The 21,453-nt window shown below is 45.5% G+C and overlaps 1 protein-coding gene across 7 annotated transcripts in view; it reads right to left on the bottom strand.

Annotated features, from left to right (window-relative positions):
• Positions 1-636: 636 nt before the first annotated feature.
• MCC (MCC regulator of WNT signaling pathway) overlaps positions 637-21,453 on the bottom strand; it is a 405,770-nt gene continuing 384,953 nt past the window's right edge. For 6 of the 7 annotated variants that reach the window (XM_044780105.2, XM_014842841.3, XM_014842850.3 and 3 more), the window contains 3 exons: positions 21,303-21,403; positions 7,695-7,817; positions 637-6,174 (listed from right to left, as the gene is read on the bottom strand). In XM_044780105.2, the coding sequence (XP_044636040.2) occupies positions 5,994-6,174; positions 7,695-7,817; positions 21,303-21,403 (405 nt within the window). In that variant the 3' untranslated portion in view covers positions 637-5,993. The remainder of the gene's footprint in view (positions 6,175-7,694; positions 7,818-21,302; positions 21,404-21,453) is intronic. The other variant, XM_070517578.1, reaches the window with a different exon arrangement.

Here is a 21,453-nt window from a genome sequence, read left to right as displayed (position 1 = left end):
AGTGTCTCTGTGAAAGTGAAAATAAAGAATTGGTATATGTTTGCCATCTCAAATAATTAACAATTTGGTTGTTGCTTTAAAGTAAGATTACAGAGTGAGTGAGTTAGATACATAAAATCCAACAATTCTTAAATTTGTACTAGTACCATTTTTTCCCAAACAGAATGCTTGACAGTCTTTGATCTCAGGGGAGAAAGAAATAGATTCTTTTCCACTAGCGACCTCAGCTATATAATAGTAATTTTTATTTAAGAGAGTCACCAAGATGTGATATACTCTTACTGTCAAAGGTACTCTGCTTTGATAGTGAGAACTGACAACATTGCAGGAATATTCTTCTAACAGACGTTGCACAGCTGCTTGCCGTTCTTTTATGTAGTCGTGTATGACTTCCTTGCAGTTCCACTTCTTGATCTTATTCCCTGTTTCACTGATTTTGAAAAGGCAGCCATATAGAAATTGGTGATAAATGAGGTTTCTTTGGCTGTTGGCTGTTTTGACCTAACAGAGTCTGTCTTCTCGCCCTCTGCTTTGACTAGGGCCGATGATTTAATGTGAAGCATCACAGGTTTGATGTTAGACAAATAGTATTGCAGAAGGACAGCCTTACCCTTTAATGAACACAGTTAAAGTACATTATGGAATTAGAAATATTTATTCAGAATATAAGAATGTTTGTAAAATATTATAAATGTCTCTGTATAAATAAATGGAGTTTTTTTTAAACAATTCTATATCAAATAACACAAAGTAGCTATTTTACAGCAGCTAAAACTAAAGGCATCTGGAAACATTTAAAGCATACAAGTGAAGAATCTAAAAAATTACAAGGTATAGTACAGTGTTAAAGGGCAACTTTAAAATGAGACTTTCAATACAAACAGTAGAACAATACTGACAGATGCAAACTTAGTCACATGTGCTTTAATAACTGACAGTACATTCAAGCAGATTTTTCTAATCAAGTGGTTTAAAAGCACGTTTTCAAATAATAGGAAACTTAAATCTCATGCAAAGTAAATAATTTGACACTATGTCTAAAAACTGATTAGAAATAGAAAAGAAGTGAACATGTTTCATTATCTTTGCATTAGGGTCAAACAAAAGCAGATTATTAGGGGCTCTCATTCACTTGGCGGTCCTGCAGTGAGCACTCTAATACTATGAGTTGTACAAACAGAACATCTTCCACATGGATTTGATTTGCAAAAAGCACACAAGTGAATGGAAGAGCAAGAGCAACTAACTAAGCAGGTCATCAGTGTGAATGTGGAGGGATTTTGTATATAGCTTGCTCTGTTCTGCTCAGCTGACATTTCATATGATCAGTGGATGAGTGATTTGTAGCCGCCTTGACTATGGAAAAATCAAGTACTACTAGTCAAGGATATGGTTATCCAATAGGAGTTGCTGTTCCTGCGACAATGATTTCTTATCTTGGTCATGTACAAAATCTCTCTCAGATGCAATGTGTTGGAGAATTTATCCAACATGACTCTCAATCAAAAACATAATTGTTGTATGTGAAACAAACTTTCTCTACAGAGGAATTAGCAAAACAACAATGCACAAACGGCTGGTATTCAACCTGTACTCTTTCACTTGTTTATATTGTAACAGCCACTGGTGCTCAGTGATGCTGTTGTGGCAGCAGCCAGCATTCCATTAATTGATAATTCTGATTCCAGTTCTAAAAAATTAGTGATTGGCAGCCTAAGGCATCTATTAGTGAATACAAATGTAGTTAGGAAGTAATTTCAAATGTGTGAAACAGGAGGAACTTCACAATGCCATAGGTTCAGAGCTAATGTCAGCTTGGCCTATACAAACCCAAGGTTTCAGTACCTAGAATAGGATTTGGATAAACTTTAAGAACTGTGTGTGCAGCAAAGACTTAATTTTTGTTTTATCACAAGTTATGCCTCTCCTCCAAAGTAGTGCCTAGCTTGTGAGCACTAGGGAGTTTGTAAGCCTCAGTGAAAGGTGGTGAGTGTATCATTTCTTGTCAAATAGGCCACTCTACTGGATAAACAGAAAAATAACTGCTGTGTGATTTTTTTTTCAGAAATTTTTATAGCGTTCTGCAAAGCTGTCACTTACTGCAGAAAAAACAAATGTTACTTATGTTTCCCCCCTGCCCCCCAAAAACCCTTGGCAACCTAGTCCTGCATCCTAATTAAATTTAATGCAGAAATTTCAATCAGAGAATTCTTCCCCCTTTTGGCCTCTAAACTTTCTAACTATAGCTGTGTTTGTTCCATCTAGAAATAGGTGCAGCTGTAAACTTAGTGAACATGATCTTTTTGCTTTAAATAGTTTCATGGGTGAGAGACACTCCCAGTTATGCATTTGCAACTGGCTTAAAGCTTTATTGGAGCCTTATGACTTTCAGAAGTCATTAATAAAAGTTTGGGTGTTTTCTGTGGTCTTGATGTGTTTCTCATCACTTCACTTAAAACATGGGCATCATACCCCAAACTCTCAAGAGCTGTGTTAAGATAATTGATAGAATTAAAAAATAATTGCAGGATAATTTTTGTGGGCCATAGGAGACACCTTCAGAAGGGAACAGGCAACTATGGAGGTTCTTAGGCAGTCCAGCGCAGGTCAGATAACTGGGGCATTTTTTCACTTAAAATAATGTAATCACTATGCAGCTAGGAACTAGGAGACTTTCAAATAAAGTTTTTCTTAGAGAAGTAAAATCCTTATTAGCCTCATCCTAACAGTTTTTAAGAAAAAGCCTTATATAGGCTCTAATTTGGACTGCCTTTCTGGAGTAGTGGAATGTCAAGGCTCTAATTTAGACTTCTCTGAGGTCCCTATAAAGTATTGCTGCAGGCTCAGAGGAAGACTTAGTAAGAAGTGCATGTATCTCAAAGGAGAATTAAGCAGTTATGTTTAACTGGCACTTAATTTTTTATTAACCTAACATTCCAGTTTCAGGCACCATGGATATTAACTTCAGAAACCTGACGTGCCAGCAGTTGAGTGTGAATATGAAACAGTTGATTATGTGCATTGGCAATGATGAACCATCTAGTATCTATCTCTCTAGGGCAAGAGCATGAGAGAGAGGGTGGGCATGATAAATCTCAGCTGTCTGATCACAGAAGGTGCTTAATCATAAATAACTTTGGATGTAGGTCTCAAAGGGGAACCTTATGGCCTACAAGTCCATGGTAGTTTGGGTAGCTGGTGCACATGGGGTTTTGACAGAACATCAGATCCAGGTGGTAGGCCCACACTTTGATGGCACTGCAGCTACAGACAGAAGTCTCTTGCCTGTGATTTTTGCCTCAATTCAGCTCTGGGAAATATACTCCGAGGGAACTGTGAAATGGATCCTTTCTTGCCATGCCCATGTCTCTAAGAGTCAAAGACTGAACTCTGAACAGAGAACGTGACTGCCCAACAGAGATAACCACTGAGGAAATTGGAAGAAAACAAAAATAGGAAATTCTGAAAGGTTTTTAACCTCATACAAGTTAGACTCAAGATCATTGTTTACCCCGATGGAGATGTTAATATAAACCAGCTCCTATTTAGAAAGATAGATTCAGGTGATAAAAAAGGAAAGTGATCCAGGCACCTGCAATCATTTATTTAATCAATGCAGTTTTAGGAGGCCCCACAATTAGCATAACCAAGTGCCTGCTGGTTCACCTTCAACAAGGATTGTATCTTAGGGAGTATATTTGAAAAATACAAGGAAAGGAAATTGACTACTTAATAGCTTTTTTGGTCTGCACATACATAAAGGTAACAGTTTCGCTGGGGAAATAGTTTTCACCCAGTCACCACATATTTAAAAGTATTATGTTGAAATAATAAACTCAAAATGAGGCTAGGTAGGATGAGTAATGGAGGAGCGGAGACTTCCCAGGTGTGAGGGAGTTACCTGATCCTAAAAGGGTGGGTTCTCTGTTTTAACTTGGAGCAAGAATGGTAGAGAGAAGTCAGCAGACAAGATTTTATACCTGCATCAGCCATACTTCTCAGTGTTGGTAAAAATGAAAACTGCCTGTTTTGATGCCTGATCAGTCACAGAAGAGAAAGCCATGAATGGTTTCCCACCTTGCACATCCCGGTTTGCTTGGGGAAGGACATTTCCCTAGGCAGCCTGGAAAAATGGAGAAAACAATGATTTTTGTCTACTAAACCTTTTGTTGCACATACTTTTCAGCCAAAACATTTTCCTTGTGACAAAATGAAACTATCCAAAGAATAAAAATTGATTAAAAAAAAATCACAAGAACCAACTTTGATAAAATGATTCATAACAGAAACAGAAGCCAGTGGCTACATTCACAGTGATCAAAGCACCCAAAAGCTGGTCCTTCCAGAATGCTACCAGTTGATTTCTTTTGAAGATGGGGCAGCCGTCACTGCTGGCATGAGAAGAAGGGTGGTTGCTTTTGGGCTAGAACTGCTTTGTTCTCCATGGTGGTGGCTGGAGTGTCCTTCCCCATTGGGCAGAAGGCTGAGGAACTCATATCATGCTCTCTGAAGACAGAACTTTTAGCTCATGGATGTGGTTAATGCAGTGACCTGGACATAAGCAAAACTTTGTGAACTGTGGCATTGGGACCCATTTCTCATAGGGGACTTTGGGTGGATTTTCAGGTGCTACACAATAAATGGCAAGTGGTCCTTTAAAATGTGTCAGCGTAGGGCAGCTACAGAAGACTTGAAAGACAAAGCGAAACAGTGATGCTTATGGTAAAGGTTAAAAGGTTACAGTAGAAGAGGAATAACGAATTTAAGGTGAAAGAGCTTCCTGAAAGAATTCAGGTACTTTAGTCCTGCCCAGCCCTGTCAGCATTTTGCTTGAAATTTAACCTGTTTAAGCACCATATGCTAATCATCACCATGTCTTGGGGTGGGGGGGGATAAAAGAGGCCTCAACACCCATTCCCTCACCCTGTGCCCTTCCTGACAGCAGGAGCGAAGTCTTGAACTGGCGGTTCAGTAGCAATTTCTTAAATAGGTGGAATCAGCCTGCGAAACATTCAGTATCTACTCAGTGTCCTGCCTCTTGCCCTTAGAGAAACAAAGGCAGGTCCAGAGCTACATATGTACTCTGATTCATGCAGAACAGCAATTACGTAGTGCCCTCGGGTGGGGGAAAAGTACTAATTATGCTCCTCTGCTCTTGAGAAAACTCCTGATAAAATTTTAGTTCCACTACACATATCAACAGGATTCTCTCAGCAATTATTCTTGACTGTTAGTAAGGCTCCACTGGGAAGGGGAGATTCCAGAGTCAAAAGAGAGCTCCCTTCCCAGCCCTGCCTCCACATTGAGAGGTGAAGGAAGTTTTCATTCTCCCATACAGAATTGTTCAGGAGCAGCCCTGGGGTTTCTCTACCTGTAACTTCACTCTATCTGGGACTGTAAGGAACACCTGTGTACCATCCTGTAAGCCACCTCCCAGAACACCTGAGTGATGGCCTCTATCTTAGAGTTGATATGTGGGACATGAAAATCAAAGCCTGTTGCAATAAGCAAATCAGCAGTTCTTCTAGATGCTGAAGACATACACACCCCTGTTTTCCTCTGAAAGAGAAGGAAAGAGGAGAAATTGGGGATGTCAAAGATAAGAGAGAAGACTGGACAATCTTACAAAACAAATGTCTGGGATACCACTGGTGCACAACCTCCAGAACAGAACAGGTGGGAGAGCGACAAAGCCAGTGCTGAAAGCAGAAGCAAGGCCTGCTGAGCACGGCACATGAGCGAGTATTTCCACACTGCCCGTGGCCCAGGAGGGGAGGAACAGGGTCCTCTGGATACAGTCTACACTGTGTCACCAGGGCCACTCGCCTCTGGGGCTGAGTTCATGGCACTCCAGTGTCCAAGTGCTCATCTACCTGCCAATCTTCCCTTTTCTCACTCTCCCAACAGGTACTCTGTCCCCTGGAGCCCTTCTCTCCTTGGTGACCTGCTATAGTTTAGCTTCCATAGGCAGAACTTTGGTGCTCAAGTGCCGATTAAAGTGAAGTTTCATTGGTATGCGGCCTTGAGTTCTCCTCCTCCAGCAGAGCTATTCTTTGCTTGAGCATCCTCACTTGGGTCTCGTGTCTCTCCACCATGGCCATCATCTGAGACTCCAGCTTCTTCAGTTTGTTCTGATGCTTCTTCTTTGCTTTCTCATAGGCAGCCACCAGGTTGCTATGTGGAAACAGAGGGAAATGAGAAGGATTCATCCTAAGGAACATCGAGACACACACTGTCCTGTTCCCTGGATAACTAGGTCCACTGAGCACCACTCTGAAGAAACTAGTCACTCAGCCTCTTCAGTAAGAATCTGAAATCAAGTTGTCATTTCAGCACTCAAGGCCAATCATCTCTTGGCTTAACCATGAATAATTCAGCCTGACTGCTAGAGGCTTGTCAGTAACATATCAGGAGGGGTGTAAACCAACAATCCAAACTAGCCCCATCCAAAACAGATAAGCAGAAAAGGTAGCTGAATTCCAGAAACTTGTCATTTAAATACAAGCAGTGAGTCAGTCTGCTGTTCCATGGCTGCCCGCAACAGGTGGTCAAGTTACAGGAGAGTGTTCCTCACAAACAGCAGTCTAAGTGACCTCACCCAGGAGGAGGGTGGAGATGCCCCCATGACTTCCCTTTATGCTTTGGGCTGGTGGGATTCAGAGCACACAGGCCATAAGCTAATGCTGCCAGCCGAACATGGAACACAAGCCTCTCTGAACTGTCCCCAGTGGGAGCGCAGAGAGAAGACGTCAGTGGGTGAGCCCAGGGCTAGGTAAGTCCCGATACCTTCTCTGGTCCAAAACAGCACCCCAAATACCTTCCAGGTACAGTCAGGTTCTCCAAGGGTGGTCTGAGGACCAACCCTCAGGGATTCCCAAAACCCCTTCGAGGGCCATCTGCGAGGTCCTTTATTTTCTAACTACAGATCTGCATGAAGCTGGGTTTTCTTGATATATTTCAAAGCAATATATTGCCTATAGAAGCAATGTGAGAATCTAGCTGTTTCCTATTAAACCAGACATTAAGGAGATTTGCAAAATTGTAAAAATAGTGCCACTCTTCTAATTTTTTTGAAAACTAATTTTTTAAATAAATGCCATTTGTACTACATGTAGTGAATTTATTGTTTCTTATAAACGAATTAAAAACTTTAAAAAACTTATCTCAGTTTTAGTTTCTAAAATGAGATTTAACAATAGATAAATAATGTATAAGAACAGAACTCTTTGAGGTCCTCAATTTTTTAAGAGTGTAAAGGGGTTCTGAGCTCAAAATGTTTGGGACTGCTGTCTTAGAGCAGTGCTCCCTAAGGTGTTCCATCAAATATTAAATGTTGCTCAAATAAAAGGTTCTGTAGTCAATTTTGTTTGGAAAATATTGGCTTAAACACAAACATTAAAAAAAAATCGCTTTTTTGTATGACTTCTCAGAACCTTTATTATATGAAGTGTTAAAGGGGGACCACAGTATGCTGCATTTCCCAAACACATCTGGCTCAAAGACTCGTCTTCATCAAGCATTTCTCAGGTTTCTATGGAACACTTTGGGAAATGCCGCCCTAGGGAAGACCAAGCTCTCCACCGGGGCAGGTGAGGACTCACCATTCTCTGGAGTTGGTTCCTGGCAATTAGGGAAATGTCCTCCCTGATGTAGGAGTCCAAGTACCATTGGGAATCCAGGAAGAGAGATCTTACCTGTTCGCTCGCTTTAGATCATTAACAAACTCGGCTGATTGTTGGTGTCGGATTTCACTGCTCTTGGTGAGTCTTTCCAAGGCACTCACCAACTCTTGAACTCTGGCCTTTAACTTCTTTTCTCTGTATCAAGGAGAGACAAAGCATGCCATGAGTAACTTGAGGTGATGGTGGAGGTGGCTACTACCCTGGAAGGGTGGCAGTGAAGAAGGAAGATTTACCCTGTCAGGTCAAAAGGCAGGAGTATGAAAAGGAAGGTGTGAGAGGGCACAAGAGATCCCCCGCAGCAGAGCCAGAGCACCTCCCCACTGCATTCTTGAAAGCCCTTTGTGGCTGCTTCCTTTACTGGTAAGGGCCCTTTAGAGATCTAAGTATGGGTCACAAAGGAACAGACAGGAAGTTGTTTCTCATCTTCCAGATGGGGAAACTAAGCTTGTCTAGAAGTTCCTTTCTGCTGTGAGCATACCACATGCTCAGCAATGAGTGCCGCCTCGCCACACTCACCCCATCCTGGTCTCCACACCTTTTCCAAGTATGCTAAGCATCTCCTGAACCACTCAGGATTCAAGAGCAGAAACCTCGGGTCTGGGTGGCCTACCTTGGACAAGTCCCTACTCAGTGGAAATCAATGTGATCCTACCTTGAAAAAAAATGAAAAGGAGGTGGTGGTGGTAGAGGGAGAGAAATTGATATTCTTCTCATTTTAAAGGTCCTTGTTCCCCTTGAAACTATTCAAGTTATATTCGCACTTTCATTTGACTCCCCTACTCCATGGCTTCAAATTCCATGGGCTCTTCACTATCACAGTAATCCAGGCTAATTGACTTAGGAGTCAGTTATGGGAGGTTTCTAGTGTGCACTCAGCTTACTGCCTCCCTCTAATTCCCAACAGAGCACAAGACCCAGGCAGAAAAACTAATGACCATCCTCCTCTCTCCCAGGGTACCCCTGTGACAGGCACAGCGTCCCACTCAGCACAGTCAGCCAGGATCTGTTGAATGTCCTGCTCTCAGGAGGCTCCCCTGCTGGCACGCTGGCTCTAGGGTGGCAAGGACCTTATTTGGTTTGGTTCCCCAACATATCGATCCCCAGTGCCAAGCACCATGCCTGCATGACAGCTTCTCAGTGACAATAGTTGTTAAAACAGCTTCAGAACAACTCACCGAAGGAGGTTGATTCCTTGGAGCATACCAAGAAACAAGTTTTATGGAAGAAATTCCTCTAAAAATGACTCATGAAGGTGTGTGGAATGTAAATGAGCACAAGGGTTTGGAAAGCAATTGGCAGTATCTAGCAAAATAAAAAATGAACACATCCCTTGACAAAGTGACTTGATTTTTCTTACAGAAACAGTAGGGGTGAAGGCTCCTAAAGATATATGAGATTACAGTGGGATTCACTTCAGCACTGGTTACAGCAGCTAAGAATGGGAAACAATGGGACTGGTGAAATTAATGAAGGTCAATGGTTCTACTGAAATGCTCTGCAATGGTTTAAACAACGCAGATGGACTTGCACTGGCACAGAAGGGGGTCTGATATACTGTCAAGTGAAAAGGGTGAGTTCTATTGGATGCCACTTTTTGCAAAAACAACTAAAAATCTGAGTGTGAATAGCTGATATACTTTAGACCAGAAGGCTAAACATCACTCAACAATGGTTAACTCTCGAAAGGGGGATGACAGAAGCCTTCATTTTCTACTTTACTCACTTTTGCATTGCTTGAAATTTTTGTAATTGTGTATGCTTTTTGTAAAGTATGTGAGATGAGTCTCAATGGCTATGCTTCCTGTAGGAAGGGCGTGGGAGGAGGGTGACCTGGGGTGGAGCACTCAGGTGTTCAGATGGTTCAGCCCTTCTGGCTTTTCAGATCTTTCACATTTCTGCCTCCAGCTACTCTTAAGTGCAAAGTCATGCTTTCCAAACTTAATGAAGAAAAGAATTGCAACACACAAATCCAGGCCTGCTTTTGTGAGTGAGGATGGAGGGAGAAAGATTTTTCTAATCGAAGCCTAACAACCAGCCCTGAGGTCCTGATGATTCATCTTTCTTCAGCAAATCCTTCCACCTGCCCTGAGGAAGCAGGAGCCAGGGCTTGCTGCAGAGCCTTCCAGCAAGTGTCTCCCACTTTGCTGAGGAATGTGGCTTTGTCCCGGGCCCTAGAAGCCACCAGGAGATCTCCTTGGATCTGGCTGCATTCCCTACTGGAATCCTGAGCGGCACCATTTCCCACCAGAAGCGGGAATGCTGTCCTGGGAGGGCGGCTCCTTTCCTCACTCCCTCCCCAACCCATCCTCTTGTAACCAGTTCAACTGACCCCATTATCAACAGAACGATTAAGAATTGCCTTTCCAAAAATCTGCAAAGTCATGTAGCTAGAGCAGGCCCAAAAGAAGAAATCTTAACCTGCAATGACCTCGGGACCAAAGATCCTCCTTCCCACAGAATCCAAGGACCGGGACACAATTGGAACCTGAAAGTCAGACTTTTATCAGAAGCAAGGGGTCTGTCCTTCAGGAAGATCCGATGTTAAAATTCCTTCCCATCCTCATCAAAAATGTTTAGAACCCTGTCATCCATGTTTAGAACTTTACCATCAATGCTTGAAGCCCACCAATGAAAACCTGTCCCACCAGCGTTTCCACGTGCCAGGCTGTTCTCCCTAACTTCTTAAATTTCACCCCAGATCCTCCATTGGCAAGAGAGATCCGAGGGCACACGCCCCACCCCTGTCCTCTCTGCAGATGGATCTTGCAGAATAAAGCTGATCTCTTTTCCCAAAAGCTGATGCTGTAATTAATTGGCTTGTTTATGTGCATCGGGCAAATGAACCCTAATTTTGTGCGGTAACACTCTCAACCTTTCAGGCAGCTCTCTATCAGCTGAGGGAAAGTTAGGAGAGCATGAAAGATTTTTTCCCCCTTCCCTCTGGCTATAAAGAATAGGGAAGGGTTATTTGTACTACGTTTTGTTAAAGAATTTCGACTTTTATCCTTCACTCTAATTGGATTAATAGGGCAAAGGGAAAAAAAATTGTGAAGAGAATTTAAAATGTCACCATGAACTCAATAAATTCAGAACAAAAGCTGCCCAGAGCAATATCATTCCCCACCCCAGGTTACATCCACAGCCCTGCCCCATCAGCAGAAGGGGAGAGCATGGAAATGCCAGCCTTACCACAAAACAAGGGCTTCCTGCCCCTGGGGGACCATTGGGAACTTTCTGCATGTTGCAGGCTCCAGTGGAGGACTGAAGACTGGAGAGGCTCTCAAAGACCCTGACCAACCCGGGGTGGGATGGTGGGGTGGGGACGGTTACAGGGGGTGAGCCACTGCTGGGAGCAGAGAACTGCCCTCAGAAACTCCCCAGGCCTCAGGAAGGGAGACAGGAGTGAAGTGCTTCTACAAACTCCAGGACAGAACTAGGATGCTGATTCATTTAAAGATGAAGACAAGGCCAAACCTCAAACCTAAACCGAAAATGTGGGTTACTTTACCTCTTTTCATTTGCGTGAGGCAGACGCCTGTAGTAAGAGTCACGCCTCTAGTGTCGCTGATCTGGACTGAAACAGACGCTAGCCCACTGGGAAGTAACGGCTCTACACGGCTGCCTCCAGTGTGGCCATGGGCCGCCATGTGAGCAACTGGAATGTGGCTGGTCCCTACTGAGATGTGCTCTCAGTGTAAAATACCCACTGGAATTTGAAGACTTACTATGATAAAAAGAATGTAAAATATCTCAATACTTTAAAAAATATTGATTACATGTTGAAATGATAATATTTTGGATATACTGTGCTAAATGTTATTAATTCACCTGTGCTTTTACAGTTTCACATGTGGCCACTAGGAAATTTTAAATGACACATGTGGCTTGCATTTGTGACCCGGGTTCTAGTCCCAGCGGGCAGTGCTGCTCTGGAGCACGTGTTCACAGTAACAGTACCTGGTGGTGTCCCTGGGTTCCGATTCAGGAGGTTTGGGTCGAGGCCTTGGAACTGTAGTTTAAGAAGTGCCCCAGGTGATCCTTATCAGGCAAACTTGGAAAACTCTGGCGAGGCAGAAGTGTTCTTCACCGGGGTCTGCAGACACACTTCCTGTGGTCTCAGAACTCCCTGAATCTCTCTGCAGTGTTACACGCAGGGCCATACTTGCCTGAAGTCTATGGTTTTCCTCAGATTCTCGAAGGACAAAAACTGTAAACCTGCTAATTTACGTCACTTGGAACCTCAACTCTTCATATCCTGTTCCTTCCAGTTTCTAATTCAAATTTGCTTGGCCTTCAGCTAAGGAAGAATTTATTTCATCCAGATAAGAAAGTAAGGCTAAAATGAGCACTTTCATAGGCTCCACACAGATGTGAAAGTAAAAATTAAACACTACATGTTCCATTTGCCCCTCGATAGTAACACGTGCACATGATGATTTCTGGAACGCCCGGAACTGCATAACCCCTTCCTCCTTTGTTTTTTTTTGACTCCCAGTAGCACAGGGACTCAAGAATATATCCCGAGACCATCAAATAAAAAGACATGCGGGATTATACTATTACTGTGAAAACCCAGGTCACTCTGCACACGCGCAGATTCAGTTACAGCCCTCCTACTTGACTAAAAACGAGCGTTATTTCTGGTCACGAAAGGTCCTATGACTCCTACTCCAACCACACAGTCAGGGAGGTGTTTTTTTCCCAAGTGAAACAATTTTAAGCAGTGGCATATCCATGGGATTTGAGAGGCAGCCTCCTGATGAGTCTGCAGGTGACGAGCAGAGCCAGGGTGCTTGGCAGTGAGCTGGGCCAGAGACCGCTACGCTGGCCTCCGCAGGAGTGCGCGTCAGCGTGCCGGGGCAGCCTGGGAGCAGGGCCCGCTGAGCAATCAAGGAGGACGTTGCATGCTCCCTAACATCAAAAGGCTAGCCGCAGTACGTTAATCACCAAGTCCGAATGAGGGGCCGGGCAGTCGACAGGGCGAGAGCCCGGTCCTGGGTCTTGATGAGGTAGTGAGTGGCTTTGCAGCCAGCCAGGAAACCTTTCAGAGGAGCTGTAATCAGACCAAACCGCAGGGAGGCTCAGCCAGGCAGCCACAGGCCTGGAATTTCTTAGTAATTGCTCATTATAGGGAATTAGTCATTGAGAGGATTGTCTGCATATGTGGTGCCTCTCTTCCTCACCTTCCATTATTCCTTAACCCCAACCGCGCTTCTGCCTCCACTGAAACTGCCCAGGTCACTGACGATCTCGGTGTTGCCACATCCCCAGGTCGCTCTCTGTCCTGATCTTACTTACCTGTCAGTACCTCCTCCTCTTCCCTGAGCATGTCTTTACTCCTGAGTGCCTGGATTTCATCCTGGTTCACCAGCTGTCGCCTCCGTCTTCTGGGTTGACTCCTTGCTCTCTACTCCACCTCTAAATACTGGGAGTATTTAGGACTTGTGCCTGGACCATATTTTATATCCTACCCTTTCTTCACTTGATTCTCTCCATTCCCGTTTATTTTCCTAAAAACTACTTACATACTATAAACTTCCAAATCTTTGTCTCCAGGCCTTTCCTTGGATCTCTGGACTTATCTATTTGACATCTCTTTTTAACAGGCATTTTCCATCGAACACATCCAAAGCAGAACTGTGGCGAAGGTCTCCCGAATCCACTCTTCCTCCCTCATAGGCAGCTAGCAACACCATGCGCCCGGTTGCTGACACCAGTCTTGAGTCAGCTGTGACTCCTCCCTTCCCCTCGTCCTCCACATCCATTCCATAGCAAACCCCATCTACCAAACCTTCTTGTCATTTCTGTCGCCAGTGCCCAGGTCCAGGTGGCCATCACTTCTCACCTGGATAACCATAAGAGCCTCTCCTTCACCTCTGCATCCCTCCAATCTGGTTTTCACAGAGCAGCCAGGGTAATTTTTAATATGACAAATCAGATCATACTATTGCCCTTTGGTGCCTTCTACCTGCACTTGGAATAAAGCCTGTGGTCTGACTCTGACCCATTAGGCCCTGCTTGACCTGACCTCTGCCTGTCCAGTCTTTGGAGTCACCCTCCCCCTTGCGTGCAGGAATCCTGTCAGTTCTTACTGCACGCCAAGCTCCTTCCCACGGCAGAACCCTGTGCAGCCAGTGCTCTCTGCTTGGGATGGACTTCCCCTACTTGGCTCCTTTTCCTCCTTTTCATCTCAGCTTAAATGTCACCTCCTCAGAGAAGCCCACCCTGACCACTCATCTAAACAAATGTCCCAGTGTTATGACATTACAGCACCTTGTCATTTCCTCCATATTATTCACTGCAATCTATATTTAATTTTTTGAAAAAACATCTCCACAGTGACTATATCACATCACCCCATTTCCCCCCATGGTAATCATTACAGTCTGTAACTACGTATCTTTTAGAAAATTCTGCACACTGGGAACAGTGATCTCTAAGTCCTTTACCAGGATGAAGTTATTTAATTCCCACAACAGCCCTTGGAGGTCAGTACTGTTATTATCCTCATTTTCTAGATGAGGAACTTGGGGCACAGTTAAGAGACTTGCCAGTCCGCCTGCAGAGCTGGGATCTACACCAGGAGTCTGTCTGCAGCCTGCGCTCTTCAGCCTTTCGCTGGAGTATGCAGTGACCCACAGAGGGCCTACCGACCGTGGGGCAGGAGGTGAAGACCTCTGGTGCAGAGCACAGGCCTGCGGAACCAGAGGTGAGCTGTCCCCGGGTCAGGAGGTTCTGCAGGAGCTGTGTTGAAGTGTGGCTGTATTTTGCGAGGAGTAGCAGCAAGATGATGGTAACAGTGTTATCTTTCTTGGCCCAGACTTTCCTATGAACATGTTTCTTGTCTGAGAAACGCCTCTGTAGTGTTCACAGGCACCCCACTGCTTTTGCCTATGCTCTGATGCTCTCCGGCCCTCTGCCTTTATGAGATCCCCGGTAAGGCCTTTTCTCTGAGCTTTTGGAACATGGCAGGAATGACAAAAATTAAAAGAAACCTCAGTTACCCAAGAAACACCCACCTCTACCCCTGGGCGAGCATCAGTCTTTATCTGTGCCCTTAGAGGCCCCGGAGCTGGAGCTTAGCAATTTATTTACATGATAATAAACTCATAGGCACACTTTGTATTCCATTAATGTCCTGCAGACCCATGTGCATGTATGGGCTTCCAAGCACAACTTCCACTGCCCTATTGCTGTTATAAATCAGCCAAATATGAAGAATCAGCAAGTGCAAGCTTAATAAAACAGCACCTTAAAATAACGGTCCTACTAATAAAACGGTGTAGATCTGCTGCTTCTTTGCTCAGTGGGGTCTCCCTCTTTAAAAGGATTCCCACTGCTTCCCTCTTCATTTCATCCCACTGTTTATAAGGCTCAAAAACAGTATTAATCCATAGCTGCTAAAATAGGGGTCAATGGGTGCCATCTTTTTTCCTCTCGTGGCCAAATGCTTCCTACAAGTCTGGAAGATTTCTAGTGCTGGGCAGATATTCTTGGCACCTGGATATGGATTTGAACCCTGAGGAGGTTGCTGCAAGGCACTCTAACAACTAAGTGCTCTGTGTGCACTGATGGGTGCTGAGTGGGCAGTACCATCAGGGGCACAGGGAGGAGCAGGAAGGCAGATGGCAGAGGTGACTGAGGCAAGCTGCAGGAAGTGAGTGTGCTACTGGAGGGGGTGAGGAGGAGGGGTTCCAGGTTGAAAGAGACAGGGGGATAAAGTGAAGGCATGTTCTCGGGAAGATGAATTATCCAGATGCAGCTGGACTACAGATTATGCATGGGGGAAACCTTTAAAATATGGGCTAGAAGGTTAAGTTAGGGACCTGCACACAATCTTGAATGCCAAGCCACTGAAAGTGTTTCTGCAGAGCAACCCAATAAGAAGTGTGCTTTAGGGTATTTTTGGCGGCAGGAGACCCATCAGGATGCTACTCCAGGAGTTCTGAGTCGTCAAGGGCTAAACTCGGGAGACGGCAATGCAAATGGCAAGGAATGGATGGGATTTTAAGGGAAAAAAACAACATGAACTGCTGACAAGAGGTAGAGAGAGGAGACTTCAAAGTTGTAATCCTGGATCAGTAGAGGGATATAATTTTTAATACAGGATTTCTGAAGAAGAGGCCAATTTCAAAGGGCAGGAGGGAACAGGTTAGAATTTCTGTTTTGGACATGCTGTGTTTTGAGGCTGTAGCATGAATTCAGGATGGAGATGTCCAGTGGGCAGAGAGAAACGAGGCTGAGATAATTTAGGAACCGTTTAGAAAGAACAGTCATCAGAGTTGAGGACATAAATCTGGGTGAGTAAGCCATGATCCCTGCCCCAAAGGGACTCTCCTGAAGCGGGGGCGGAGGGTGCACGGGGTGGAATCAGGCACACAGGAAACAGAGCAGTGACGTGCTCTATGATGGAAGCCACGCAGGAACAACAGCACCAAACATTTTACAGACAGGGTGGAGGCACACTGATGTGAGGGCTTGGGGCGTGGGGTTAGGTGGTGTGAGGGCAGAAGCTGCAGCAGGAATGAAGTCCCAGAGACACAAAGGAGACCAGGCGTCTGGTGTGGCTCAGGGTGGGCGGGGGCATGTGCTAGAGGCGAGGGTGGAGAAGCTGGCAGGGGTCAGATCACACGCTTGCTAAGGAGTCTGGACACAGACAGCTGGGAGTCACGGGATGGTTGTAAGCAACAGGGTGTGGTGGGCAGAATTCTAAAACGGCCCCCGAGACTTTGGTCCCTTAGTATACACATACCTTCTCCCGGTTATTCAATCAAACACTAATTTAGGTGCTGCTTTGAGGGAATTTTGCAGATGTAATTAAGGCCCCAAACAGCTGACCTGAAGATAAGGAGATTATTCTGGGTAGACCTGACCTAGTTAGGTGAGCCCTTAAAATGGACTGGGCTCTTCCTGGAAAGAGATTTGAAGCAGGAAACAGATTTGATGAGAGGGATGTTCTCATTGCTGGCTTTGAGGATGGAGGGGGCTGTGCAGAAGGAATTCGAGAGGCCTCGAGGAGCTGAAAGTTACTGCTGGCCAATGGCCAGCAAGAAAACGGGATGTCAGCCCTACAACCACAAGGACTGACGTCTGCCAAAAGGCAGAATGGGTTTGCAAGCAGACTCTTCCTGAGAGCCTCCAGATGAGAACACGGCCCTGGAGAACACCCGGACTGCAGCCCTGTAGAGCCCAAGCAGAGAAGCCAGTCACGCTGTGCTCAGATTTCTGACCCATGCAAAGTGTGAGCTAACAAACGGACATGGCTTTAAGCCACTGACCTTGTGGTGATTTGTTACAGAGCAAGAGAACACTCACATGGGGGTAGCCATCAGATTTGCATCAGATCAAGTTACTTCGTGGCCCTGAGAGACTCCTTCCTTTTATTGGGTCATTCTCAGGAGCACTCAGACATGCTCTCCTGTCTCCTTTCTTAGAAAGAGCTCCTCGATGGTTCTGCTCCCTTCACAGCAACACTGCTCCAACCCGCTGTCTTCAATTCTTGCCTGTCCCCTTCTTAACCCACTCCAATGTGAGGTGGGTGGCCTCCTTGCTTTGAAACATTGTCTCTTCTTGGCTTTTGTGTCACCCCTGCTGGTAGATGTGTCAAGGTCTGTCATCTGGAGTTCCTCCCATCGTGAGTATCTTGCACAGCGGTGGAGGCCCACGAGCCAGGGGTGGTTAGGGGGATTCTCACTCCTCTCTGAACTCTGAGACGCGGCTTTGTGTGCCTTCTTGCGTGGGTCAGCTCCACTCCCAATATGGGTACATCCAGGTCTTCCAGGTCTGGCCACTTGTGACCACGTTAATCAGATGGGGCTCAGCTGCCCCGTGTAAGGATGTTTCCTTACAGGGATCTGAATCACAGCCCTCTCCAGCAGTGGCGGCTGCTTGTACTAATCCAAGAGAGAAAAGGAAATTCACGTGTTCCTCCTCTGCTTGATGAGTTGGGCACATCTTGTCCCTAGACAGAGTGGCCACTGCAATTTGTTGACTGCCTTTACTTGGCATTTTACAGAATGATCTGGCACATATGCAGACACAGGTGGCCGATCCCAGTGCCCTGAAGGGCTCCGCAGAGCCCCTGGTGGGTCTGTGACTAAATGACCACAGCCTCCTGCAGGAGCAGGGTGCCAACCTCTGCAGGTGGCTGTGTCGGAGCTGGAGCCAGGTCCTGATCTCCCACTGAGCGGGGTCCTGCCCTGGTGGATGCAGAATCATCTGAGGCGGGCACTACATGCTGCTTCTCACCTGTCCCAAGCCCCTTTCCTGCCTACTCCCGGTCCCCCAGCACTGAGGAGCACAGCATCCTTACCTTTTAACCAATACAACTTGGGGTCTATGTGACTGGGGAAGTTTGCCCCCCAGCCCCAGCACTTCATCTGCCCTCAGCCTTTGGTGGACAGACGTGCAGCCATGTACCAGGAGTGCAGAGGTTCCCATTTGCCTAGACCATGCACACTATGGTGGGTATAGCCTTTAGATGAGCCCACACGAGCAAACCTCTGCCAGCACACGGGGGTCCGGCAGAGAAGGTGGAGGCACATGATTTTCCCACTGCCTCGCTGTGTGACCTTGGGAAACCACTCAGCACTGCTGTGCCAGTCTCCCCCTCCCCCATCATATGGAGAACAACACCTGCTCCTCGCTGCCTCCAGGAACATGATGGACATGAAACAGTCTGCTCCTCTCAGCTGTGCTCAGCTCCTGAAGGCAGGCTGCGCAAACACCATATAAGTACCAAGAAGAATCATTTCTGAAAATTCCCTCTCCTGAAGGCATTTTTATAGTTTGCTTCTTTGGTGGAAAGGTCATGGCGTTAAATTTTACGAGGACCAAGAGAAAGACAGGGATCTGAGAAGGAGAAGGGTTTTGTAGCACACAGCCTGTGCAGACAACAGCAAAAACAAGGTCTCCTGATAAGAAAACTCCTCATATGCAAGACAGGAAACCTGGTCATGCAGATGGGGTTTTATGGCAATACTGGAGCCAAGAAACTGCAATCAATATTCGTGGAAGTGGAGGGAATAGAAGCAGACCAGATGGGAGTCACGTAGTAAATGTGTGGTTGCAGGGAGTCCTGGTTTTGTTCCAAACAGAAGAGGGCTGGGAGGAGACACATTGAGAGCAGGTTTGGGTGCATGGGCCTCACTGAGGCTGAAGCCCAGCTAGGTGGCGGGGAGACCAGGCTGGAACAGGGCAGTAGCCTGGAACCAGTGACTGGAATGTCACAGGCACCTCATTAGGGGTTCTCCTCAAGAAAAGACCACTGCTTAGCCTCTTCCCCCTTCCCTCTCTACACCTGTTCTTTTCAGTCTGCATGCCCAGGCCCACAACCCTGGTGTCTGGAACCATCGTTTTTCAAGGGAGGGATATTTCTGAAAAGGCTGGGAGGATCCCCTCAATTCACTCCAACCTCTAGCTCAGCAGTGATTTAGTATCTTCAAAGAAGGTGTTAGTTTCCTCTGGACTTTTGAAAATAAAAACACCCCCAATCCTCAGCCCTCAGGTGTCTGTATTATATACCCTCATGAAACGATTATTCCAGTTTCTAAGCTATATTTACACTGTAATTATGTTATTTTCCTTTTTGCTGTAGCCCTGTGGGTTCTTTCTTGGCTCCATCTATCTGGGTCTTGATTAGAAATCCATGCTAACCAACTTAGGGCTGGTTATTGGAAATCCATCGTGACTGACAGAGCAAATGAAATCTCTTTATGTTTAGTCAGCAGAACCAGCATCCTACTTGTGCCAGTGAAGGCCTCTGAGGTTTGGGGAATTTGCAAAATTTAGGGGCTTAGCTTACAGACACAACATCCAAATGGCTCCCAGTTGGAAGCAGGCAGTGGATTTGCATCCCATGTTTCTGGCACAGTCAACTCATTAGGATTTGTTGAGGGCATTTTCCTGTGCTGCTTTCTCTCTTCTCGCCTCAAGCAAAGCAATTACAATTTAACCACATGGCCAGAGGTGCTGGCAATGTAAAAACAGAGCTATTACAACTTGGAAGGAAAGACAGAAAGTGATAGTGAGTAAATCAGGAGGGTAGTGAAGTTCCCCACAAGGCAGCCTTCAATCTACCATCAGCTTGGAGGCCACACTATAAAATAAACAGCCCGGCTAGATGAGGACAGCAGCTTATAGCCTTCCCCTCCTATCCTGAATCCCCAGAAATGATAGGAAATGTGTTTTTAAAAAATCACTGACAATATTAGAAAGCAAGGGGTGCTCTTTGTATACCGGAAACCATGAGAAATCATAAAAAAGGAAGGGAAGATTTTCTCTTGAAAAAGGAAACTACAACTCAAAATGCACCCAGAAGAGAGCTGCTACAAAAGGAAGAGATGAGTCAGAGGTGCTTCCACCAGAGGTGCTGGCCATCAGGACAGGAGGGGACCAGATGCTGGGGTCAGATACACAGCCTAGGGAGCCATTATCAGCCAGGAGGAACAGAAAGCCCAGAGGGTGAGCTTGTGAGCCAACACCAAGAAGAGTCACAAAACTCAACTGTAAAAAGAATTTACATGTGAGGAAACAGAGTTAATGCAGCAGACAGAAGAAAATTTTAGAATAAGTATAAGAAATATCCTCAAAGAGATGCAAGAGGATATCATACTATTAAAAGAGATGCTAGATTTTATCACCAAAATAAAAAACTCAACATACAAGCCAAACACCACAATGGATACAGCTAAGGAATAAATTAGTGAGCCAGAAACCTGAGCTGAAGACCCTCTCTGGAACTGTGCTGTCCCGTAGATACTGTAGCCACAGTCACGTGAGCCACTGAGCACTTGGAATCTTGGCTGGTTTGAATTTGAGATGTGCTAAAAGTATAAAATACATACCAGATTTGGGGGGGGGGAAAAAAGATCATAAACTATCTCATTAATATATCCTTTTAAAAATACTGATTACATGTTGAAATATTTTGGATACATTGGGTTATATAAAATTTGTTATTAAAGTGAATTTCAGCTGTTTCTTTTTACTTTTCTAATGTGGCTATTAGGAAATTAAAAATTGCGTATGTGGTTTGCATTACACGTCTACTGGACAGCGTTGCTCTAGAACAGAGTGCGAAAGGATCGGGAGGGTATGAAATGCTGAGAGATGGAAGGCAGATCTAATGAATCAGCTCTGCTTCTCCTTGCAGAAGGAAAGAAAGAAACACTGAAACAATGGAGGAAAAATGTCCAGAACAGAATAAATACATGAGGCCTTCTGATTGGACAGGGCCAGAGATGCTGAAGGGAAGCACTCCCACTAAAGTTGGAAACGAGGTAAAGCAGCCTGTGTTGATCGTCACCATTTAACACTGTCCTGAGGTTCTAGCCAACGCAGCAACACAACAAAAAAATCAGACATTTTCTATTTGCAGGTAAAATGACTGCCCATACACTCTCTCCTGCCATTCCCCTTTCGAAAGGCCCGGCACCAACAGGGCTTCTCCACGCCTGCCCTCCACGGCCTGGGCAAAAGGGGGACGTATCAGCACCTCCTCCTGGCCAGGCAGGCCTGTCATGATCCATGAAGAGGCGACATGAGCAGCCAAGAGAACCTAGAACAAAGCCATCACTGCTGGAATAAATTGCTTGTGGGGGTCGTGGGAAGGGTGCTTACCGACGGATGGCATTGGCGAACTCCGCAGCTAGCTCACTGTCACTGCACGTGGTCCTCAGTTCAGCCAGGGACAGAGCTGGGGAGGCAGCGTCTGCACACTCCTGAGGAGAGCAAACATGTTCCTGTGAGACCTGGAGCCGCCTGAGAGCAC

The sequence above is a fragment of the Equus asinus genome, chromosome 9 (assembly GCF_041296235.1).
Source record: "Equus asinus isolate D_3611 breed Donkey chromosome 9, EquAss-T2T_v2, whole genome shotgun sequence".
NCBI classification, from domain to species: Eukaryota; Metazoa; Chordata; class Mammalia; order Perissodactyla; family Equidae; genus Equus; species Equus asinus.
Note: the sequence above shows the minus strand (reverse complement) of the source record. Positions and strands in the feature narration are given on the sequence as shown.